This window comes from Battus philenor, unplaced genomic scaffold (assembly GCF_028537555.1).
Source record: "Battus philenor isolate CCGP_79_NKW_IND1 unplaced genomic scaffold, ilBatPhil1.0.hap1 SCAF_13, whole genome shotgun sequence".
NCBI classification, from domain to species: Eukaryota; Metazoa; Arthropoda; class Insecta; order Lepidoptera; family Papilionidae; genus Battus; species Battus philenor.
The window spans coordinates 14,340,106-14,363,219 of NW_027181675.1; the positions used below are offsets into that span (position 1 = coordinate 14,340,106).

Sequence of the window (23,114 nt, forward strand, 5' to 3'; positions counted from 1 at the left end):
ATATATATAAATAGATTGTTTGTGTTTTTAAAAATTAGCACAAGTATCTAAGCGTTAGTTTTAATATTTATCTTAATTTTTAGGGGTCTTACGTACTTCCCATGTCTCGGTTACACAGGTTTTATTTTTTACAAAATTTTTTATTTCACAGATTTTATTGTTTGCGTTCTTTTTTCCTTCTTAATGTTATTAACTCATTGATCTTTTATTCCTTTCATTTTTTCCTAACCCACCACACCAGAATGATATTTTTATTTTTTTATTTAATTTATTATTACATTCGTTTATAATGTAACTTTTACTTTCCTATTTTCTTTACATTTATTACAGATTAAAGTATTCATATTGACTAGTCTAATAAACTTTTTATTTGCTTACCTGTTCCTTTTAATGGTCTCTCTTATGATCCTTCTGTGGTACCCTAGTAAGGTCCCGCGACTCTCCTCGTTGTCCATAAGTGATGCGATGTTCTTTTCTCGCACCCTTACTGCAATCGATACTGGTAATCTGTTCTTCGCAACTCTACATGTAAATAAATAATATTTCGAAGTTATTAATACTAGATTTTTCTACAGCACGGTATCTTTTTTATTGACCACAAGTTAAAGTTTAAGTTAGACTATGATAACTATCAATTATTGAGTTTTTTATATTGAGGGGACCCCTTTTGGAGATGTTCCGTTTCTCCCTGACATGTTTTTCAGTTTCCCTTTTCATTCTTTACAATCTCTTTCATTTCAATTTCCTTTCGACTTGGGGGAGTAGTTGTTGTTGTTGAGTTGTGTCCTTAAGAGGTTTTAGTTCGTGAAGACCATGCATAAACATGTATTCATCAGGGTAAATTGTTCACGCAGGATGCTGCAGGTGTGCGAACGTGGTGGTCCAGCGGGATTCCTCTTCTCAGTGGAACGTGCGTGTCTGACGCGCCGCGGCGCAAGAGACGGTAATTGGTTGCCCGATGCCGCCTGCATCAGGAGTTTCCTCGTGCACCTTCATACCCTGGCTGGTTAGTGTATTTGTTTATGAGGTCCCAACACTCATTCGAAACTTGCATTTTAATTACTTCCTTTTAATTAGTTCCTTGTGCTAGGAGAAGTGATTTGTATTTATTGTATACTATGTAAATAATAAAAAAAATTAAAAATCAATGTTATAAAATAATACAAATAATAACTTAAATAAAGAAACAATTTATGTACTGGTACAAGAGGCGGTCTGTCATCTGTGTCAACCTTTTAGATGAGAGACATGAAGGTGAGGGCAGTTTAGCGTTTACATAATAAAAAAAATCATTAAAATTTACTATTATATACATATATATATATATATATATATATATATACATATATTATCTATTTATATCATCTCTGTGTTTGGCACTAATCAGTATAACATAACTCCTGAAGATGCTTCGTGGAGGGGTGAAATACGTGTTGAGTGATTTAACGGTGGTAGTTGTGTAATTCGCATTGTCTGCCGCATGCCCAATTATCAGCGGGCTGGCGGGCAGTGCACTTTATTGCACGACTACCATTGCATGTGCGGAAGTGGTTAAAAATTGGTCCTTTTCTTACATATATTTTACTTTGAAAGATATTACATAAATACGAAGAAACAACAAAAGTTACACAATATCTTCTTTTAGAGGCCAAGGAAGTGCTCTTTTACCATATTATTAAAAGTTGACAGCGATTTAGCGCATCTTATTTGTTCTGGTAGCTCATTCCATAACCTTACAGCGACAACAGAGAAAGATTTCTCCATAAACATAGTAGAATGAGCAGGCATAATCAATTTCAAGTGATATTTAATTTTAGTGAGAAGATACTTTTGCTTTTGTTTTGGTGCAACCATTCGTAGGCATTTTTAACCCTTATCCTTGTGAGTTCGGTGGGGATCAGAGACGAGAGATGATTAATTCAACTTCAATTCAATCCAGCTGTCGGTCACAAGGATAGCATTTTAGGTAGCTCCCAGAAGCGAATCCGTATTATTAATAAAACTTTTGGATTTCAATTTGGCAAGAAACATTTTTTGTCTTTGCATCGAAACACTGTAGTAATAGGATTAGCTCTCAGAAAAGTAATGGTATCAATCTATCAATCTTTTATTTATGTAAGAAAAGGACCACCGTTAAACCACTCTACGGTGGCAGTTGTGTAATTCGCATTGTTTGCCGCATACGGCGTGCGGTGCACTTTGTTGCACGACTACCACTGCATGTGCAGAAGTGGCTAAATATTTAACCTTTTCTTACTAAGGATGGACTTCCGCAAGGTAACAACTGATTCCATTAAATATTTTACTTATGTCGCTTATTATTAATTATTGTGTAATACGTAAATAATGGTTTATTATGCTCATGTATTATCACAGTGTATTATGGTGTAATGCGCAGATAGCACTGTGTTGTACCACCACGTTATTAGGGCCACCAGCTTCCTAACCGCGAACAGCGTGGGCGATCCGAATTTGGATCCGGATCCATCCTTGGCTCGCCTGTGGTCCACGCTGATGTCCCAAGCCGCATACACAACATCAACACTACACAGCTCTACTCGGGTAGAGCGGTTCACTACGTGCGAACGTCATCATACAACCGGAATGTCCAGCTTCTGTTTTATTTTTAAGTTCACAGACCCTTCCGCTCCGTGAACTCAGTTCCTATGAAGCTAAAGCCCTCGGGCTAACAGCATCAACTTCAACCGACACCAAGTACTGTGTTATGCGCAAGAATTACTGTGGAATTCACAACTGTTACAGTGTAAAAAGTATTACTGTGTAATGCGCATGTAGCACTCTATTATGCGCAAGAATTACGCAAGTGTTACTGTGTAATTTACAAGTCTTGGTTTCTAAATATGTAGACTGGTGTACAGAGAAGACAAGACAAGACAGGTTTTCCTTGACTGATGACACGATCACTGTTTACTATCATAGTTTATGAAAAACACAAAATAATCTTAGTTATGTGTTTCAGCTGGAGAAGATATACCAAAAACTCCATCAGAATCATTAGAGATGGCACTGTTCAGTCGGTGGGAGAGTTTGAACAGAGAGACGAGGTCCTCAGTGGCATCGCAGAACTACACGAGGAGGCAGTTGGGTTATCTGACCCGTGTCGCAAGAGAACTACTCAAGTGCAAGGACTTAATGGTTTATGTAAGTTATTGCTTTAACAATTAAGACATTAATAAAAATGTTTAAAATCTTTTTATGTAATATATAGATGAATATAAATTATTATATTATATATATTTACTTTTTATTGTCGAGTAAATCAATATACATAAAAAAATGACTCAGTGTTTATACCGTGTCTTCGTCTTCTATATTTAATGGAATCAGGCGTTACCTTGCGGAAGTCCATCCTAAGTAAGACTTTGTGTTTGGCACTAATCTGTGGAACATAACTCCTGAAGATTCCCCGTGGAGAGGTGAAATACGTGTTGAGTGATTTGCCGGTGGCAGTTGTGTGATTCGCATTTTTTGACGCATGCGCATTTATCAGCGGGCTGGCGGGCGGTGTACTTTGTTGCATTACTACACTGTATGTGCGGAAGTGGCTAAATATTGGTCCTTTTCTTACTTCTTCGTCTTCTGCATATATAAATAAAAATGTTATTAAAATGAGACCTCCTTGAAGAAATTGTTAACCTCTTTGGTGTGGCATCATTTAAAAATTAAGAATATTAGAAAAAGTTTTTTTTTGAATTTAGAACAGCTGTCAACTAGTGCAACTGCATATAATGTTTATGTATTTACTCCAATTAGGATGCCAGGAGCAATAACGTGTTTATATTAGTTTCTTATGATATAGAACATAATTAAATATATGTCCATTGTAGGTTAATACAGCCTTGGTCGTAATTATACTATGTTATTTATCTAAACGTTCTGAGCTGTGGCACAGCGGTGAGGAGAGGAGTGAGACTTATGTATATTACGGGTTCAATTCACACAATGTTATATAATTCACACTTTATTCATTAATGTAAGACCGCCATTGGTAACAAGTTTCCAGATGATGGTCAGCAGCGTCTTTGTGTACCATAATACCACTGCGATCACCAATACGCCTGCCAAGATTATGGTATATCCCATAAATATCTTTGAGGGAATCCTATATCTTAGTCCATGGGTTGAAACGAAGAAACTAATAAATAAATAAAACAGATAAATAATATTAACCGGCTCTGTATGTAAAACAATTCACGGATAATCTATTGTATGTTAAATTTATTAAAGCCAAAATTTTGTACTTTCGTTACCGTGATATAATAAAAAATAAAATGTGAAGAAGTATGTAGTAGCAGTAGGGTAGTGGTAGGTGCAATCGATGGCTGTTTGGCCGATAGGTTCTCGAGTGACGACTACCAGTTGGTAGACGCGGCGTGGGCAGGTTCCCCACTGTGTGGACCTACCATACTTTGCAGTGGGCGTCCATGGGCTGAAAAGAAAAATGATGTAATCTAATATATAAAATTCTCGTGTCACGGTGTTCGAACTTGAACTCCTCCGTAACGGCTTGACCGATCTTTACCAAATTTTACATGCGTATTCAGTATGTCTGAAAATCGGTTACTATCTATTTTCCATACCCCTAAGTGATAAGGGTGGTCCACCCCTAAATTTTATTTTTAATTTTTTTGACAATTTTTTTGGTTTTTATTTTATTATGATACAACATACAAAAATACACACAAACCTAAATTTTCACCCCTCTACGATCAACCCTTATCTTACATTTGTTAATTAAAAACTTTAATTTTTTTTGCTAAACAACGTTTGCGGGATCAGCTAGTATGTTATAAATTAATCGTATTTGTCATTAGGAAGATCAGAACGTGTTTAAAGTGAACCTCATCCAAGCAACTTCGCAGCATCAGGATTCCATCGAAGAGCTGATACATATCCTCGCGATTATGCTTGACCAAGCCAGGGACGCGTACCTGACCACCTTCCAGAGCAAGAACTTCGGAGAGTTCGATCGGGAGCTGTCGATTTACAGGTGTGTTTACTCGTATCCATATACAGGTTGATTATGAAAAGGTATAAAATCTTTAAAGAGTGTTTGTAAAGCTAATTTTCTGTTAGTGAATATATGGTACTATATATGGTAAGAAAATATTTTTGCAAATTTTTTATTATAATTATATATATTTTTATTATAATTTATAATATACAGTTTTCGAGTGATCACTTTACAAAGGGTGATTGAATATAAAAACTGTAAACTACTATATGTATAGAAACTTGATAAAATTTAGAAAATATATTGCATATTGAAAAAGCACGTTTGACAGTTCGGTGTGAACTTCGATTTTTTGACCTTCTGCAAATTTAAATTGTTTTAGCATCTGCATAGGCTTGAATAATCGATAACAAAGTGATTTTACTCATATCACATTTAATTACTAAATAAAGTGATCACTCTAAAAATTGTTACATTAATTTAATTATCACATCACAATGCGACATGTTAATTACCATTGTCAGTAATAAGTCTATCGGAACTGCTAATTTATGATATCTATTTATATAAATACTGTTAAAATATAGCATATAATCGATGGTTTCATGGAAGATTTAAATTTTTCAGATTAATATAAAACTTGAAAATATTTGGATAACATTTTCCATTTTTCTTGGACTAGATAGTTACTGCTGCCCAAATGGCATTTTTAGATTCCGCGCGTTTGAAGTGACAGGTCGCAGTGTTGATAGCTTAAGACATCTTTAAAATAACGAATGTTAAGGCTTCCGGGGTAACTTGGGCTCGGGAGGCTCTTACATCGCATCGGTGAATGGTCTATGTAGTGGCTAAACTTAAAGGCTCTCGAGGGAACGTATGTGATCATAACGGTGTTTATACTAATATATATATATAACATATGTATATAATAAAAAGAAGTACGAGTAAAACGCTATGATATTATATTTTTTTATAAAGTCATATTTGTGGAAGGTAGTATTTGATATATTTCGTAAATTAATACATGAGATAGCACCATGAATGTTTTATTAGAACTGGTGAAAAGCAAACAAATAGGACTTTAAACTTTCTAATCAGGCTTAACAAGCAAGCGTGGATTGAGACAAGGGAAAACATGTGTCGACGTGACCAAAGTAGGTCACCCAGTTGAACCGGGGAATCCCGGGGAGATTTGTAATGATCCGTGTTTTTTATATATATATATATATATATATATGATACGATACATATATGTTACACACACTATATCAGAACTATAAAATAAAATCACAAACATATCTAAAAATTTAAATTTATTTTAAAATGTTACCATGTGACTTGACCACATTTTAATGAGAATTCTGAATCTAACCAGATCGAAGAAGTGGAACAAGCTGAAAGATTACTATGACGCTTCGTCCGCTTGCCTAATAGACGCAGTCAGAAGAGATCCGGAACTTAGAAAAGAAGATCTCACAGGCACAAATCTCATGAAGAATGTTCTTCTTTGGCTGCACAAGGGCGTTAAGGAGGATAAGAAATATTTGGGACCAGTGTTGAGGCCTTACTTAGATGGTCTATTCAGGGTTTCAAATGAGAACTGCTGGTTTTTGGAAGAAGTAGACGCTAGGAAGAGTGAACACGAGGTTCTGGGGCTGGAGGAGTACTGCTTGGGTGTTCACAGTGGGGAGATAGAGCCTTGTATGGGTTTACTTGATGCAGCGAAGAAAATGGCTTGGGCCAAAGTATTGGTAGACTTCATTGACAGATTCCGGCATATTGGTAAGTTTAGTATATTTTATTCATACTCTAACACACCTGTCTTTAGTATAACGTCCCTGAAAAAAGTATGTTGCGGTAAAAACTATTACAGTATACAGGGTAAGCCGTAACATGGTTGCCCATGGGCCGTAACATGGACAAGTATTGTTGTCGATTAATTTAAAACGGTGCAGGTACTGCTTGCAGTACCCGCTTAGCAGTGTGAGACGGAAAGATGTCTTGACGAGTTTTGACAGTTTTATTTTGTATATTTGCTGTGAATATACATGTATAGTGTACCATATCTAATATCAATTGATTTCAGAAATAATAAATAGCGTAATTATAATATTGTAAGAAAAAACGTTGTCATAATTTCGGTCACTATTTATAAAAACTAATATTTACTATTTCTACCTGCAGACATTGATCTGCTAGAAGTAATTATTTAGAAGTAATTATTAGTCCGTCCTAAGTAAGAAAAAGAACAATATTTAGCCACTTCCGCACATGCAGTGGTAGACAGAGGGAGGAATTGGCTATGGGATCTCCGTTATCTCCGTTAGATGGCGGAGATCTTCATGGACAACTATGACAATAGGTATATTGTGGGTAATAGTAACATCCTTTACTATTATATGTATGTGGATGATATTCTCATATGCTGGACATGTAGAAGGCAAGACTTGTACATTTTTGTAAGTAATTTAAATACATTTCATTCAAAAATTAAGTTTAAATTGGAACTTGAAAATAACAATTCAATAAACTTTCTTGATATCACGATCACAAGGGAACATTAAAAAGGGCGGTGCAATTTGTTGCACGACTACCACTGCATGTGCGGAAGTGGCTAAATATTGGTCCTTTTCTTATCCTTGAGGAAGCTTTGCAGTGGTCGTATAGGTGCTGAAAAGACAACGATAATGACATAAATATAGCAAACGAGATATATTGTTACGTTATACACTAGATTTTAAATATAAAGCCACATATATAGCCATGTATTAATTACATAGAATTGCCACTGCTCACAGAAAGCTTCTAGAGGATGGGCAGCAGTGACCATGATACTATAATGCAATCGCCAGCCCGATTGCAAAGCGTGGCGATTATAGTATATCCCCCGAAATATAACTTTGGGGGAGGCGTATACCATTCAGTGGGCGTCTATTGACTGAAACGATGATGGTTTTTATAGAGTTTATACTGACAGAAATAACGGGCCCGTTGCATTGCAATAGAGTTTTTTTTCTCACGTTTCCCTGTCTTCTTATGCATAAGGATGTATTTTGCAAAGATTTTTCACAAACTTTTCTATTTTCACCCTTTCTTTCTAATCCTTTATAATTTGTCTCTTTCTTTTTTCTACAATTCTAACAGATATCAACGTACATAAATTTACATTTTTTAAAATATTTTTGTTAAGGAGATGAAAAGTGATTTGTTAGATAAATAAATGCCTTCATCTAGATTTTTATAACAACCTTAGCATGGTCATATTTCCACCTTCGGCTGGATGTCTCTACTAAATCTTAACATTCCGTTGTTCATCGGTTCCTTGTACTATGTGACCATTTTTACTTCAAATTTTAAATTCGTAGAGTTTAGTCGGTTAGATTCGTTTCTCTACTCAATTCGATGTCATTGAGAAATTACACAATGATCCTTAGGTTTCCATTGAAGTAGTTTTTTTTTCTTGTGGCCTCCTCTATTGGGGACCTCTCCTTCCACCCTCTCTTTAATTTTAAACAGGGTTTTGTATTTCTTAATCATTTTTTTTTCACTAGAATTTTTATTTTCGTTCTCGTCTTCTATAGTACACAATATCTTCTTTCCTTCTTCTACCATTCTACAAATCCATCTTCCTTTCTCAATCATTCCATTCCTTTCGTACATCCTCAAACACTTCAGTTATTTCTATTACACAGTTTTAATTGGTTTAATTATTTTCACGTGTACATCAATTTTATCATGGATTAAGTTTATAATTTTTTTTAATATCCATGAATATATTTTAATAACTTTTATCCACCTATGTTTTGTTCTTGTCTATTGCGTATTGTGCAACTTTCCTAAAGAATTTGAGGACTCACTCTGTTTCATCCTTTCCATTATAACGGAGGCAAGTGTTGTTAAGAAGGAAAAAAGTAGAGTTCAGTGTACGTTTTGTATTAATAATTGAATTAAAGTTCAAATAGGGTTCCTTTTAGAGGGTTGCGGTGTTGTTAACTGTCCAACTGACGTCGGTGTGGACGACCAGTTGCCGTCTCTGGGGATCAAAATTTCAACACAGCTTCGCTACGCGAGCCAAATGCGTTTACATTTTAATACGTCCAGTGTATGTTGAACTCGTGCAAGCCTTAACTTAAGGCAGTAGCGCTGTTTTTACGAGGATCAAGTTTGCTTGGCGACCAGTTAATGCCAGGTCAGACTGCGCTCGGATATAAAGTCACTGGATGTGTCAAGGATTTTTCGTATATTTCTTTATATACAACTAAGATATGTAATATACAGGATGATTTCAAAAAGATATAAACTCTCTAATAGGGTGAATATATATATCGTTTGCTGTTAAATGTATGGTGCATCCTATGTAAAAAACTAACGGTTTCATAAATAATAAATAACGTGAATAAGTAAGAAAAGTGTCTTAAATATTTAAGAGTTGTCACTTTATATAGGTTGATGAGAAATTAAAAACTTGCCGATGAAATATGAGCTATACTGTATAGCTCATATTTTCAGAAATATAAAGCAAGCGTGGGTGAATAATAAAACCGGGCAAATTTTTAGTGTTGTCTGTATTAATTGTACTTAGTCTCTTTTTCTTTTTAATAAAAAAATATATTCACATTTATTAATATGTTTTCAATTCATAATAATTTTGATTGCATTTCAAATATGAAAAACACAAATTAAACGAAAAGCAAAATGAAAATGAGCCTCTTTCTCTTCTGCGTCCCGGTTTGGCTCTTCGTAATTGTGGTAAGCCTAACTATACATACAATATTGAGTTAGATATATTTATCGCCTTAAAGGATTTTACACCTATAATCTATCATCCTGTATAAGATACTTCATACTATTAGCTACAGATGACAGATGACTTTTGATAAATGAATTGAAATAATAAATTTATGAAAAATAATAAAAGTGGGTATATCCGTATACTTTCAACTTGTCCAACATTGGGTTTAGAAACCGATGTGGCTTTAGACCTATCTCTGATCATACACAGATATAATTAATACAAAAGTATATTTTTAAATTAATATTTTACAAGGTTACATTTGGTGCGTGATGGTGTTACTGCATATTTTATTGTATAAATAAATATTATTATTAATCTTGTAATATTATAATAAAAAAAACATACAGTTTCTATAGTCACATCTAGAAGTATATTTTGCTATCCTTGACTCGAAGTCGTCAGCCCCGAGCTTCCGATATAAAGTCTACTAAGGGATTTCTTTCTGCCTTTTGAGGTTCTCCCGGCTTCGGAGATTATCCCACTTTCACTTATAAACTAACTTTAAATCTACATCTGTTGAAGACATCTGTGACATTTTAGTTTTACAGATAATATATTTTTATTTGAAATTTATTAAAAAAATGTTCAATTCAAGCTTATACAATTTTTCTATCATAGTTCATCACCTGTCTCCATTCTTCCACTTCAGGCGACGCTAGAATCAATCGTATTGGAAATTTAGTAGGTAGATATAGCTACCTCAAAAATTTCCAGTTTTAATTATCTAACAATGATAATAATTTAATGGAATCAGGCGTTACCTCGCGGAAGTCCATACTATGTAAGAAAAGAACCAATATTCAGCCACCCCCGCACATGCAGTGGTAGTCGTGCAATGAAATGCACCGCCCGCCAGCCCGCTGATAAATGCGCATGCGGCAAACAATGCGAATCACACAACCGCCACCACCAAATTACTCAACACGTGTTTCACCCCTCCACGGGGCATCTTCAGGAACCATGTTATACCGATTAGTGCCAAAACAATTGTGTACAAAACAAAACGGTGTTTCGCGGGGGTGGCTGAATATTGGTCCTTTTCTTACTAATGATAATAATCGCAAATTTATATCAGTTTAATTTTAAAAAAAAGTAGTAAAAAGAAACGTCATCTTCGCTATAAAAGTCATTGCTACAAAATAAACATGTGAACCAACCCCTTGCAGGAAGTGTTTTCTCTGGGGAAATGTTACTTTGTAAAAACTTTACCCTCGTCGGACGATATATGTTACACGAGGGATGACAAGATGGAAATACAGATCAGTAGCAAGTTGTTTTACATAGAGCTTTAAATGTCAAATACAGACATAGGAGAGTCAAGTACAATTTTAACTGTTTCAAATGATGGTCTACATTTGCAGAAGTACCTTGAGGAGTGCGGATAAAATACAGTTGAAAGATCTAAATCAGAGTTCCCCAAACTTTTTTGTGTCGTAGACCCCTTGCCATGTTTTTCCGTGTTGGGTAGACCCCCTACTTACCTGATATTGATTTCCTGTAAATTACTAACTGTAGTGAAGTTTAGTGTTAAAAACTTAAAGTAAAAACACATGTTAATTTATACATTTATTAATTGAATTTAAATTAAAACTACTCAAAATAAAATATTGTATCTGTTATGTAAAATATACGTAACATATTAATAATTTTTTACTTCATAAGTACTTTTATAAATAATGTAAATGTTTTGATATTATAAGATAGTAAGAAGTAAGTAAATAGGTACTATCAGTGTATGTGTTGAGATCCACTATCGTGGACCCCCATTTTCATTTCATGGACCCCCAAATTTCTTTTCGCTGACGTAGACCCCTTGCTGGTTGTCATAGACCCCTAAGGGTCGATATAGACCACTTTGGGAATCACTAATCTAAATAGATATTTTTAGTGAGGTAATAGTTCATACAATTTCTACTATTCTTTTTAATTATGGTACTATATTATATATGATAAGGATTAATATAAGAGTGTCCGGTAGCAGAATTTGTATTTTAATTTAAATTTTTTTCCTAATTCTTAAACTATAAAGTAAAATAAAGAAAAGTTTAGATTTATTATTCATGCGTGTTTTTAAAACATGATGCGCTGATGGTTTTTTTTGTCGGTATAATATTCTACAGTTATGTGATACTCTAAGTGACGATTTGAACCGTTCGTGGGTATGGAGGTTCCGGGCAACAGGTTTACTTATATTAGCTCCCGTTTTTGGGGGCCCTTATTCCCCCAGTTTAGTGTGCGATACGGACTTCACAACATCGGGTTGAATAAATATTTCAGTTTTTAAATTATTTTAATTTTACAATCTCTTTCGCCCTTCACGTTATCTTTTATTTTTATTTTACTTTATTGAATATAAACAGAAACAAAAGGCAGTAAGTAATGACGAACTAAGAATATAAAATTAGTTACAATTGTTATCTTAAAACTATCTCACAAATAAAACAAAAACATTACCAAACAGGGATCAATAATCCAGCGCATTCTAGTAATAATAATCAACGCATTCATAATAATGTTTAGTTGTTATAGTCGATGATATTTAGAATGACAAAGATGTTTATTAAAAATGTCGTTTTATTGATTACATGGCATGTTGATACTTAAAAAAAAAACAGAAATTGTATTATTTTAATTTTTAGTACGTATATCCTGCATAAAATACGAGTTACAGAACCCTCTAAACAATAAACACTGAACCGTAGGATCAAGAACACGCGTGACCTTGAAGTTATTCATATTTTTGTGTACGGTTCTCGGAAATTCTAACTGAGTACTATCTCGAACTAACTAGAACCTTATCCGTAGTATAAACGAGTGTACTCTCCATGTCGACAGTTCAGTGTTGTTTTTCGAGTTATAAGATTAAGATCTACGATCAGTTATACAAAGTGACGATTTGGTAAGTTATATGGACAGTGATTTCTTGAACGATTTGGAAGCGTCTGGACTAATCGAAAGTGTAGTTTGTGTTAAAGTAGGGAGACCATCTGATTTGTGAATAAAGGATTCCTTGTGAACCAGTGGTGTTTTATTTCGAGTCAGAACCCACAGTACGTAACAATAGTGTAATAGATCCCAATTTTCTCTATATACTTCTTTTGGAATGTTTATTCAAATAGACGAAGCTGACAAGAAACTCTATGGTTACACTTTTAACGCGTATTTAACAATTTTAATGTTATAAGTATGTTTATTTGCTATATACAATGAGTATTTTTAGATTTCCGCCTGGTCTTTCCAACTGGTGATGGTCTGGCGGTGTCGTACGTGATGAAGCTACCTTCCCGACGTGAACACAGTTCAGCACGGATACTGACACTGAGTCGAAGGGACAAGGTCGAGGCCAAGCTGCGGCTGGCCAGGAGATGTGTCCTTGGAGCCTTCCACTCTGCCCTCGTCGGTGACAGAGGGTAAGTCAAGTTATAAACTTTGGACGTTAAATTTTTCATTTAACTTAAAACACACCACACTCGCTGCAGACTCAAACAACACTTTAAGCGCTAACATCACAACACCAGCAACTACTGCATCTGAACACTTGAATCAAACGCTACTTACCATACCATAACACCCGTTTTGTGATATGGGGGCGGCAGCTTCCCAACCGCGAACAGCGTGGGCGAACCGTGGTTGGATCCGGATCCCTCCTAGGTTCGCCTGTGGTCCACGCTGCCGTCCCAAGCCGCATACACAACATCAACACTACACAGCTCTACTCTGGTAGAGCGCTTTACTACGTTGTTTATTTTCATGTTCACGGACCCTTCCGCTCCGTGAACTCAGTTCCGAGGAAGTTGTAAAAGCCTTCAGGCTAACAGCAACAACATTTACTGAGAATAAATAGTAGTAATAAATCACTTCATTCGTCATTCGTTCAGTCCTAGAGAGAGGCGAGTAACACTCCTGCTCATATAGCAGAGTGAAATATCTAAAACTGTTTTTTCTGGACATGTTAAGTCTAGTGTGCGAGCGGCCTAAAATTGCCGGAACCTCTCCATCATACTGCAGTCGGCGTCTCATAAATAATTCGGTGCACGCGGAACCCATTCTCTGGAAACTTGGTCACGATAAATAAATTAATGTTAAAATTGAAAACTGGAACACGACGAGCGGGGCCGGGAGATGAAATCTTTTCTACCATCCTATATTTGAGGCAAAAACATTTTTACTATTCTCTAAAAATTTGATTATAAAAATATATATCTATTTGTTAGTTCATTGTGTTATTAATATATATTTCATAATTTATTTAGGCCTAAATAAAGTATAATAATAAATATTAAATTAAAAAACAATTCTTATGTGCTTACGTATTCGAAAATCTAAATGAAATAAACAAATAAATAGCTAAAAGGGGGACCGGAAAGTAATGTCGCTTAATTTAAATTCACACGACTACATATTTAACAAGTTATTATTTATAATCAACAATATATTCACCTTCGTTATCAACAACCTTTTACCATCTAGTATACGCTTGCAAGTACGAAATGAGCTACCAAATGACACTCAAATACCGACATGCACAGAAACGACATTACTTTCCGGTCATCCTAAAAATAGTATATAATTATACAGGTTGATTGTTTTTTTTTATTCATACATCTACATCATACATTTATTCAGTATTAAACATCACGGAATGTAATCAAAAACATCGTCTTTTTTACTTCTTATATTATATGCGTTTCGATTTTCGTAAAGTTACCAAGAATACTCTGAGATCTTTTAGAAATGAACTTAATTAAAAAGATCTTAAATAGATATAAATCCTTCTTCCTTACGTCTTGATCTTCTAAATAATTCTGCTGTTAGAAATACATTGGTAATGATACTGAAAGAAGTTTGTACATCTAGAACCAATCACCCTGTATAGACTTATTTTGTTTTTAGTTCCAAATCCAGAACTATTAGACGCCACGAGAGCTCCGATGAAATCTTACACAGCGTGAAGTCCGGGAACTTTTGGAGAAACAACACGAAGCCTGACATCATCCCAGCGCACTCTGTCCAAGATATTTCCAACCTTGACAATATCCCGAAGGTCAGGAGAAGATCCCGAAGGAACAGACCCGTGTCGTACGGGTTTCCAGAAATTTCGATAACAGATCAGTCTGACACAAAAACTTTGCGACGGAAGTATCATACTCTGAAGAATCTGGTGTACACGGAGCCGGTGGAAAGTTTCAAGGAGTTGAAGAGACGGCCCAGGTCTGCTGGTTCCACCGTGAGGAGCAAGGAAGCTCTTAGCAGACCAAATATCCTGGAGACCCTGGACTTCATTAACAGCGTTAAGGAAGCTTTATACGGTAAGTTAGTAATAATTTGATAGAGAGTTTATGTGAGTCATAAATTATACATATATAAACAAACCAGGGGTGGTCAAACTGCGGTTCGCTAGCCACATGATTCTTTTTGAACTTTTTTGGCTGCGATTGACTGTCGAATTATTTCAATATTTAAATTTATATAACCCATGTCAGCTCCTGGGAAATCGAAACAAATTACTGATGTGAATAATCATTATCATTATTCCACCATAAAATTAGCGAAATGCAAACACCGATCATAATTAACTAAACGGCGTTTTAAGTATTATTAGGAGTGCTGTCATATACGTGCCATTATATCTAACTTAAATACACATTTTTTTTCTTGCGTGTATTAAATGCGTATTAAATTGCGGCTCGCAGAGAATTTCAAATTTCGAAAAATAGCTATCAAGTCTATGGAAGTAAACACATAGACACAAAAATTCATCGAACACATACACACAAACTTGGTTACTATTCCGTTTGAACAAACTGGGAAAAGTTTTTTGAAATTTTCTTATTAAATAAAGTGTATTTATTATAAGTGTACACCTATCCCCCGATTTACACGGTACTTGTTTTACACGTTTTCGCTTTTACACGGTTTTCCAAATAAGTTTTTTTTTGGTTTTTATCGCACTCTACTAAATGCTACTGTGATTAAACACGTGTGCTGTGTACACATTTCACGGGCAATCCCGAGCTTATGTGCTGACTTGGCTCATTATGAAGAAGTTTACAAAGATGTTACAAAAAATTCGAAGCAATTGTTAATAATCGATTTTATTACCATCTCTCATAATGTAAATTATTGCTTCAAACATCGAATCGGCACAAATAGCTTCGAGTGATGAAAGTGAATTCGAACCTTCAATTCCGAAAAAAGGAATGAGAGTATTTTCTGACAGTGATAAAGGATAATAAAAAACCTTTGGTTTTATTTTTTGTTCTTCTGTTTAATGTATTGTAATTAAATAAAAAAAAAAACAGTGTTTCCGTAATATATTAAATATCTTAACTTGTCAATGCATTTGATTTTGATTTCTGTACACACCTAAAAATATTGAAAAAATCACAACTGTTAAATAGCAAAATTATGCATTTTCTGCAAGCTTTTCGATTTACACGGTTTTGACCTGAAAATTTTTAATTTTCGATTTACACGTTTTTCTTGGGAACGTATCTACCGTGAAAATCGAGGGATAGGTATAGTTTCTTTTGTGCATCTAACTTTCAGTTCATCAGTTAAATTACTTTTATGGTATTGTGTGCCATAAATATATTATATTCAAACAGTACCCGCGATTACGTCTGCGAGGAATTTCCCAAAAAAATGAGCATATCTACTTATTTCTTTAAGATTTTTTCTCAAATAAAAATAGCCAAATTTACTTCATATAACATCAACTGTAGGTAGTTGTAGCCAAATAAATTTCGACAAAATCGGTTCAACAATTTCAGAGATTAACCGGAAAAACAGTCAAAGCGACAAAAATAAAAAAATGTTATTTAGGTAAACGTACATATTCATATGGATATAGTAAAAAGAGTTTTTTTTAATATTATAAATAGAAACTCCAATTTTATTTATGTGTATAGATTATAATACATATTAATATTGAAAATAATCAGGTTATAATATGAATAAAACTTAGTAGGGATTTTTTTGTCATCACTAATGTTCTTCGTGAAATTGTATTGGTTACATCTTTTTCACGTTTTCGGTAGTATAATTATAATTATATGGCACAAAAGAGTCAAATTGATTCTGGATTTATTTATATCTTCTCAAATATTTAATGGAATCAGGGGTTACCTCGCGGAAATCCATCCTAAGTAAGAAAAGGACCAATATTTAGCCACTTCCGCACATGCAGTGATAGTCGTGCAATGAAATGCACCGCCCGTCAGCCCGCTGATAAATGCGCATGCGGCAAACAATGCGAATCACACAACCGCCACCACCAAATTACTCAACACGTGTTTCACCCCTCCACGGGGCATCTTCAGGAGTTATGTTACACCGATTAGTGCCAAACACAGAGTCATCAGTCAATTATATCTTCTCACTCTAGTGGAGGAGTCAGGAACATCTGATGCAGAAGATTCAGGCTGGTCATTCGAGGACGAATGGCTGCTCAGTGGTCGTTCTCCCGCCAACCTGCTGGCAGCGCGTAGTTCAGCTGAAGTTCTGCATCTGGCACTTGGCGACCTGGTGGCAGCCTTGCTCCAACGTGGTAGATTCACGGTAACGGATATTCCATGTTTTTTAGGAGAATTAGAGAGTAATTTTCTTAAGTTAAATTCACACGATATTTTCAACAAGTTTTTATTTCTAATCCGTTGATGACCACTGCATTTTTTCATCTGCAATAGTAATGTATTAGGAGGACCGGAAAGTAATGTCGCTTTGTTAAGTTGAATTTACATGACTACATTTTAACAAGTTTTTATTTCTAATCAACAATATATTCACATTCGTTATCAACAACCTTTTGTCATCTAGTATACAAATCAATGCCGGAGCGGTAACAAATCAATCGGTTTTTCTGTAAAATATGTCAACAGAAACGACATTATTTTCCTGTTCCCTTAATATTTTTGATGCTGATTAGCATTTGGAGCATTATAAAAAACCTGGGAAGATTCAACTTATTGACAGTGATGCCTTAAACAGGCCATTAATCTAGGGCGTTGACCCAAGATATCCTAACAGCGACAGCCGCCACTATTTTATTTGAAAAATTGCCACAAATGTAAAAGTTTTGAAGGGGGTGAAAATTTAGTATATAAAATACATATATTACTTCCAATCAATTTGTGTAAAGAAATCACTCTAAAATAATACATATACATACAGTACATTATTATTTTTTTCTATTTTAATGGAACTAGTGAATAACTTTTTGGCAGTACAAAATCTGTACTAATTAGTATATTTTAGATCGTTTTTATTTATTATATTATCATTGCGCTATTTATTATTTATAAAAATACTAGCTGATCCCGCAAACGTTGTTTTGCAAAGAAAATTAAAGTTTTTAATTAACAAATGTAAGATAAGGGTTAATCGTAGAGGGGTGAAAATTCAGGTTTGTATGTATTTTTGTATGCTGTATCATAATAAAATAAAAACCAAAAAAATTATCTAAAAAATTAAAAATAAAATTTAGGGGTGGACCACCCTTATCACTTAGGGTTATGGAAAATAGATAGTAGCCGATTCTCAGACATACTGAATACTCATGTAAAGTTTGGTAAAAATCGGTCAAGCCGTTTCGGAGGAGTTCAAGTTCGAACACCGTGACACGAGAATTTTATATATTAGATTGATTTTTAAATACAGTGTACCATACTGTTAAAATGTTACTTATTTCTGTCTAAACATTGTTAAGTTTTGTTATCTTTTATTACCTTATGTTTTAGATTTCTGCAATATTACATGAAGGCCTTGTGATTTTCCTCTTATTCTATCAATCAAGCTCCTCCTCCTTCCTCTATTCTCTCCTGAAATCGAAACCATATACGGGACAGCCGGTGATCAGGTGGATGAAACATAATTAGGTATGGTCTCTTTTAGACCTGGATATGATATTGATAATCCATGATCCGTAGATACTGCAAGAGTTGTGCTGCTTCCTCGGTGATGGCAGCGAAGGTGCTCTATTCGCTCTGCATCGGCTGGCAAGGGCAGCTCGGTCTAGAAGCAGCGAGAGGGCCACTAAGTGAGTACCTTCTTCACCTTCTATTCACGATACGAAAGGTTTTATAAATCATATTAACATCTTCATTCTTTATTTACGAACAATTAAAGAAAATAGTTTCTTCAATTGTTCGTAAGATTTATTATTATTACAGTGTGTTAGTTATATATAAATAAAAACAATTAAAAATATTTAATATTATATTAAAAGGTCTTCATTGGTTGCAATACAGTCCTTTAAACTTTGAGGCCTGTTATCAATAGTAGCTCGCACATTTTTATGGGAAAATTCTTCACTGCAGATTTAAGGGTTAGTTTTTCGGACTCTCTAAATTGACCATAAATCATAATGCATAGAGATCAGGACTAGATGACAGCCTGTCTTCAGCTATGATGAAGTCCAGAATGTTTCTTTTTAACTAAGATTGTGAGATATATTTTATATTATAGCTATATGTGCAGTTTGCTGAAAGGACCATTCTTGACTATTGAACATGGAGTGGTTTAAGGGAGAGTTAAAATAAAAAAAACATATGTATAATGACAGATTCCAAATTTAAAAGTAACAGTGTTGTTTATTTTTAATTATAACAGTATTTATGGCTAGACTAAGTATAACTAGATATATAAATATTTCATATAAGTGCTGACTTATCACGATATCTCTGGAACTATAAGGATTGTAAACTTGATATTTAGAAAGAATATTTGTGTTATCAAATCGAGGTAAGCTAAGAACGAAATTTACAAAATTATATTCGCAAGAGGATTGACGGGCTGTCATAAAAAATGTATTTTTCCAATCTATAGCTAAAATTATTAGTGTCAAATTTATATAAATATTTTTTGGCATGTTAAATGTAACCAAGAAATGATTTTATGAAATCGCATATCAAAGGCAGTGTGGGTCACGTGAAGTAGGCTGTAGACAGCTAGTAATACATATATAATAAAGAACACGTAATCTTATACTTATAATCTACACATATAAAATTCATTACATTCATATTTATGATTATAAGTAGAAATATAGATAAAAAACACTTTGACATTTTACTTTAAAATCACATGTTATAAAGTCATATTTGATGGAGGTAGTATTTGATATATTTTGTAAATCTATACATGATATAGCACCATGAATGTTTTATTAGAACTGGTGAAAAGCAAAACAAATAGGACTTTAAACTTTGTAATCAGGCTTAACAAGCAAGCGTGGATTGAGACAAGGAAAAACATGTGTCGACGTGACCAAAGTAGGTCACCCAGTTGAATCGGGGAATCCCGGGGAGATTTGCAAAGATCCGTGTTTTATATATATATATAAATATATATATATATATATATACATACATATATACATATATATATATATATATATATATATATATATATATATATATATATATACGTAATGAAAGTATCAGACTAAACTTATAGAATACATACTTATACAAAATTGTATTATCTACTACTTCCATCGGAAGATTTATTTTGGACAGAAATTTGTAAATAAAATAATTCAGTGTGGTCACTCTTAAAGAGACTGTCTCTTGGAGTAAGAGTTAATACTCGAAAGCAAACAAATTTAATTTAGAAAGAGATGCCTTCCTTAGACGTCAACAGCCTGAGTGCTTATCATGATGCCTTGGCAGTTGTTTCTCGACTTAGTATTCTCCATCCCGTTGATAAGGATCCACGGATTTCTTGATAGATAACTTGTCGCGGAGAAAGATGCGCGAAGGTTTTATCCTTAGCATTAGGACCTTGGGAGGCTGTTGGGGCTCCTTACTGGAGCTCATCCTTTTGAGGACCTTAAAGCCATGTCGTAGTACTTGGTGAATATAAACCTAGACGAGGTTTCTATTTAGCCGCCAAATCCTGCAAAGCCTTCGATTAATTGGAGCGCTTTCTGGTTATTGCAGCTGCATTTAGCGCTCCTTGCCACTCTTAAAGCGGAATTTCAATAAATTCCTCTCGTCATATCAACGCTACGACACACACCGCACATGAGGTCCTTGTAGCCCACGTGCAAGCGAGGGCAACCAGGGTCAGCCTGCGTCGTTCCCGACCGCAGATTAGTCCTCGCTACGCAATACACACCACACTACAGGCATACTATACACATACACGGGTACAGTCCGTCCTCGTGTATACGTCTTCGATGTATCTGAAATACGACCACCCATCGTAAATTTTCAGCTCTCGGACCTCCTGTTTCAGCGAGTTCAATTCCGATGAAGCTGCACAAAACCAAAATAGCTAGCAGTAAAAACTTACAGAAACAATGTCGTTGTAGCACATAGTAATCTAAATAGCTCTATTTTTGCTAAGCCAAATCATAATAGAACAGTTCAAATTGTGTTATTATTTAAAAGTTCCTTTTGATTTTTTTTACTAGCTTTTATTTTGATTTTTTTTTAATTATTATCCTAAGCATCCGCAAGACAATTTACTGTAAGCACATTAGCCAAAATAATTAAACCATGATATTTTATAAACAAGTTTTTCGTTAATTTCGTATGAAACTTGAAATAAAGTAATTTGTTATGAATATAGTTCTTGGAAGCTGCCTGAAGCGGTTGAGATGACGAGAGAACCTGCCCAGAGGTATAGACGACGAACGCCAGACGAAGGTTCGGGAGATGAAGCCCCGCAGCCTCCGCCCCTGCCAAGGAACCTTGGCAAACCTAACCAGGTGAACTCCTTATACCATCAGTTTAATATTTAAATTCAGTTACAATTATTCTTCCTGGTTTTCTCCAAATTGTATCATCGAAATGGGTGACCTGGTAAATATCAGGTAAGCAAGCTTTAATTTTAATAAAAACACTTTAAAGTTTTAAAGGCTTCATTAGTGATTTTTATTAAATAAGAAAACATTTTTTACCGAGTTAAAAATCTCATGGTCTGTCCTCGAAGCGAAGCAGGTAAGTAGCAGGATTACTTAAATTAATGATAATAAGTAGGAAAAGGATCAACATATAGCTACTCCCGCTATGCAGCAGTAGTCGTGCAATAAAGTGCACCGCCCGCCAGCCAGCTGTTAGTGAGTGATTTAACGGTGGTAGTTGTGTAATTTGCATTGTTTGCCGCATGCGCATTTATCAGCGGGCTGGCGGGCGGTGCACTTTGTTGCACGACTACTCCATGTGCAGAAGTGGTTAAATATTGGTCCTTTTCTTACTTGGGATGGACTTCCGCAAAGTAACGCATGAATCCGTTAAATATTAATGATAATAGTAACAAAAAATTATTTATATTAGTCATAATAATAAATGGCAAGAATAATAATTTAATTCAGTTATAATATTAATAATAATAATAATTAACAACAGTAATAATAATATTTAATAATAGAAATAACAATAATGATAATAACGATAATGACGAGAATATTATCATAGTGAAAGTAATAATAGAAATATTTTTGGAACCGTGATCAATATTACAAAATGAAAAAATAATGTAACAAAAAAATCTGTGATAGTCATATGGACACCTTCATCCGGCATTGACACGGTATAGCGATTACCAACCTATATGCTGGACTAACACCAATGGTGATCATGGATTCTTGCCACAAAAGACATAGGCTTTCTGTGAATGAATCCACTCTAGCGTTGATAGACAACACTAAAGTATGTACCTTAACTTGAAATGGTCAAGCGAAGTAGCTTTATGTTACTGTACTACAGGTACAGTGACATAACGGTAAAGCCTTCGCTCGAATATACATAGTGAAACTACTGCCTTGTAAGGGTCTGTTCCTAATAATGAAAATGGAGGATCAGGGGTTTTCCTTCACAACACTGCCTTATTCAACTGATTGCACCTCCTTGTCCTCACCAAAGAATAAATTTCAGCTTCATTACACACTTCTGTTACAGGTGACAAATTATTATCCAGATTACATACCTTCAAAATGCCTTCAAGACCTGGAGAATCATTTGAACTATTTAGAACAAGTCAAATCAAGACTAAACTTGGATCCAAGGTTAAACCAATCTACAAACTGTACTGGCATTATTAACCCGATTTACGATATTAAAATGCCAAGAGATAAGTTCGCGGTGAAGAGAACAAAGTCCTTGGGTAGAACGTTCAGTTCCAGACGTCTGGGTCTGGAGATAACTAGGTATAACTTGACCCTGGGTTCAAAGTCAGGGAGGAAGACGAACGACGTGGTCACAGCGATAAATGGCACGACAGGGGAGACGGGTTTGGATCTAAGAAGCCATTTCTTCCAACGTTATACTCCAGATAGTGTTGTGGGAGACGCATATAGAGTGAGCAGAGTTACTGTTGATTGAAATAATTACTGGTTGA

At 34.8% G+C, this 23,114-nt stretch overlaps 1 protein-coding gene across 1 annotated transcript; it reads left to right on the forward strand.

The window, feature by feature from the left end:
• Positions 1-855: 855 nt before the first annotated feature.
• Positions 856-15,099, forward strand: LOC137933508 (uncharacterized). Its single transcript, XM_068777467.1, has 6 exons — positions 856-1,006; positions 2,981-3,162; positions 4,836-5,011; positions 6,351-6,757; positions 12,991-13,180; positions 14,664-15,099. The coding sequence occupies exons 1-6, from the start codon at positions 856-858 to the stop codon at positions 15,097-15,099; spliced, it is 1,542 nt and encodes a 513-aa protein (XP_068633568.1).
• Positions 15,100-23,114: the final 8,015 nt, after the last annotated feature.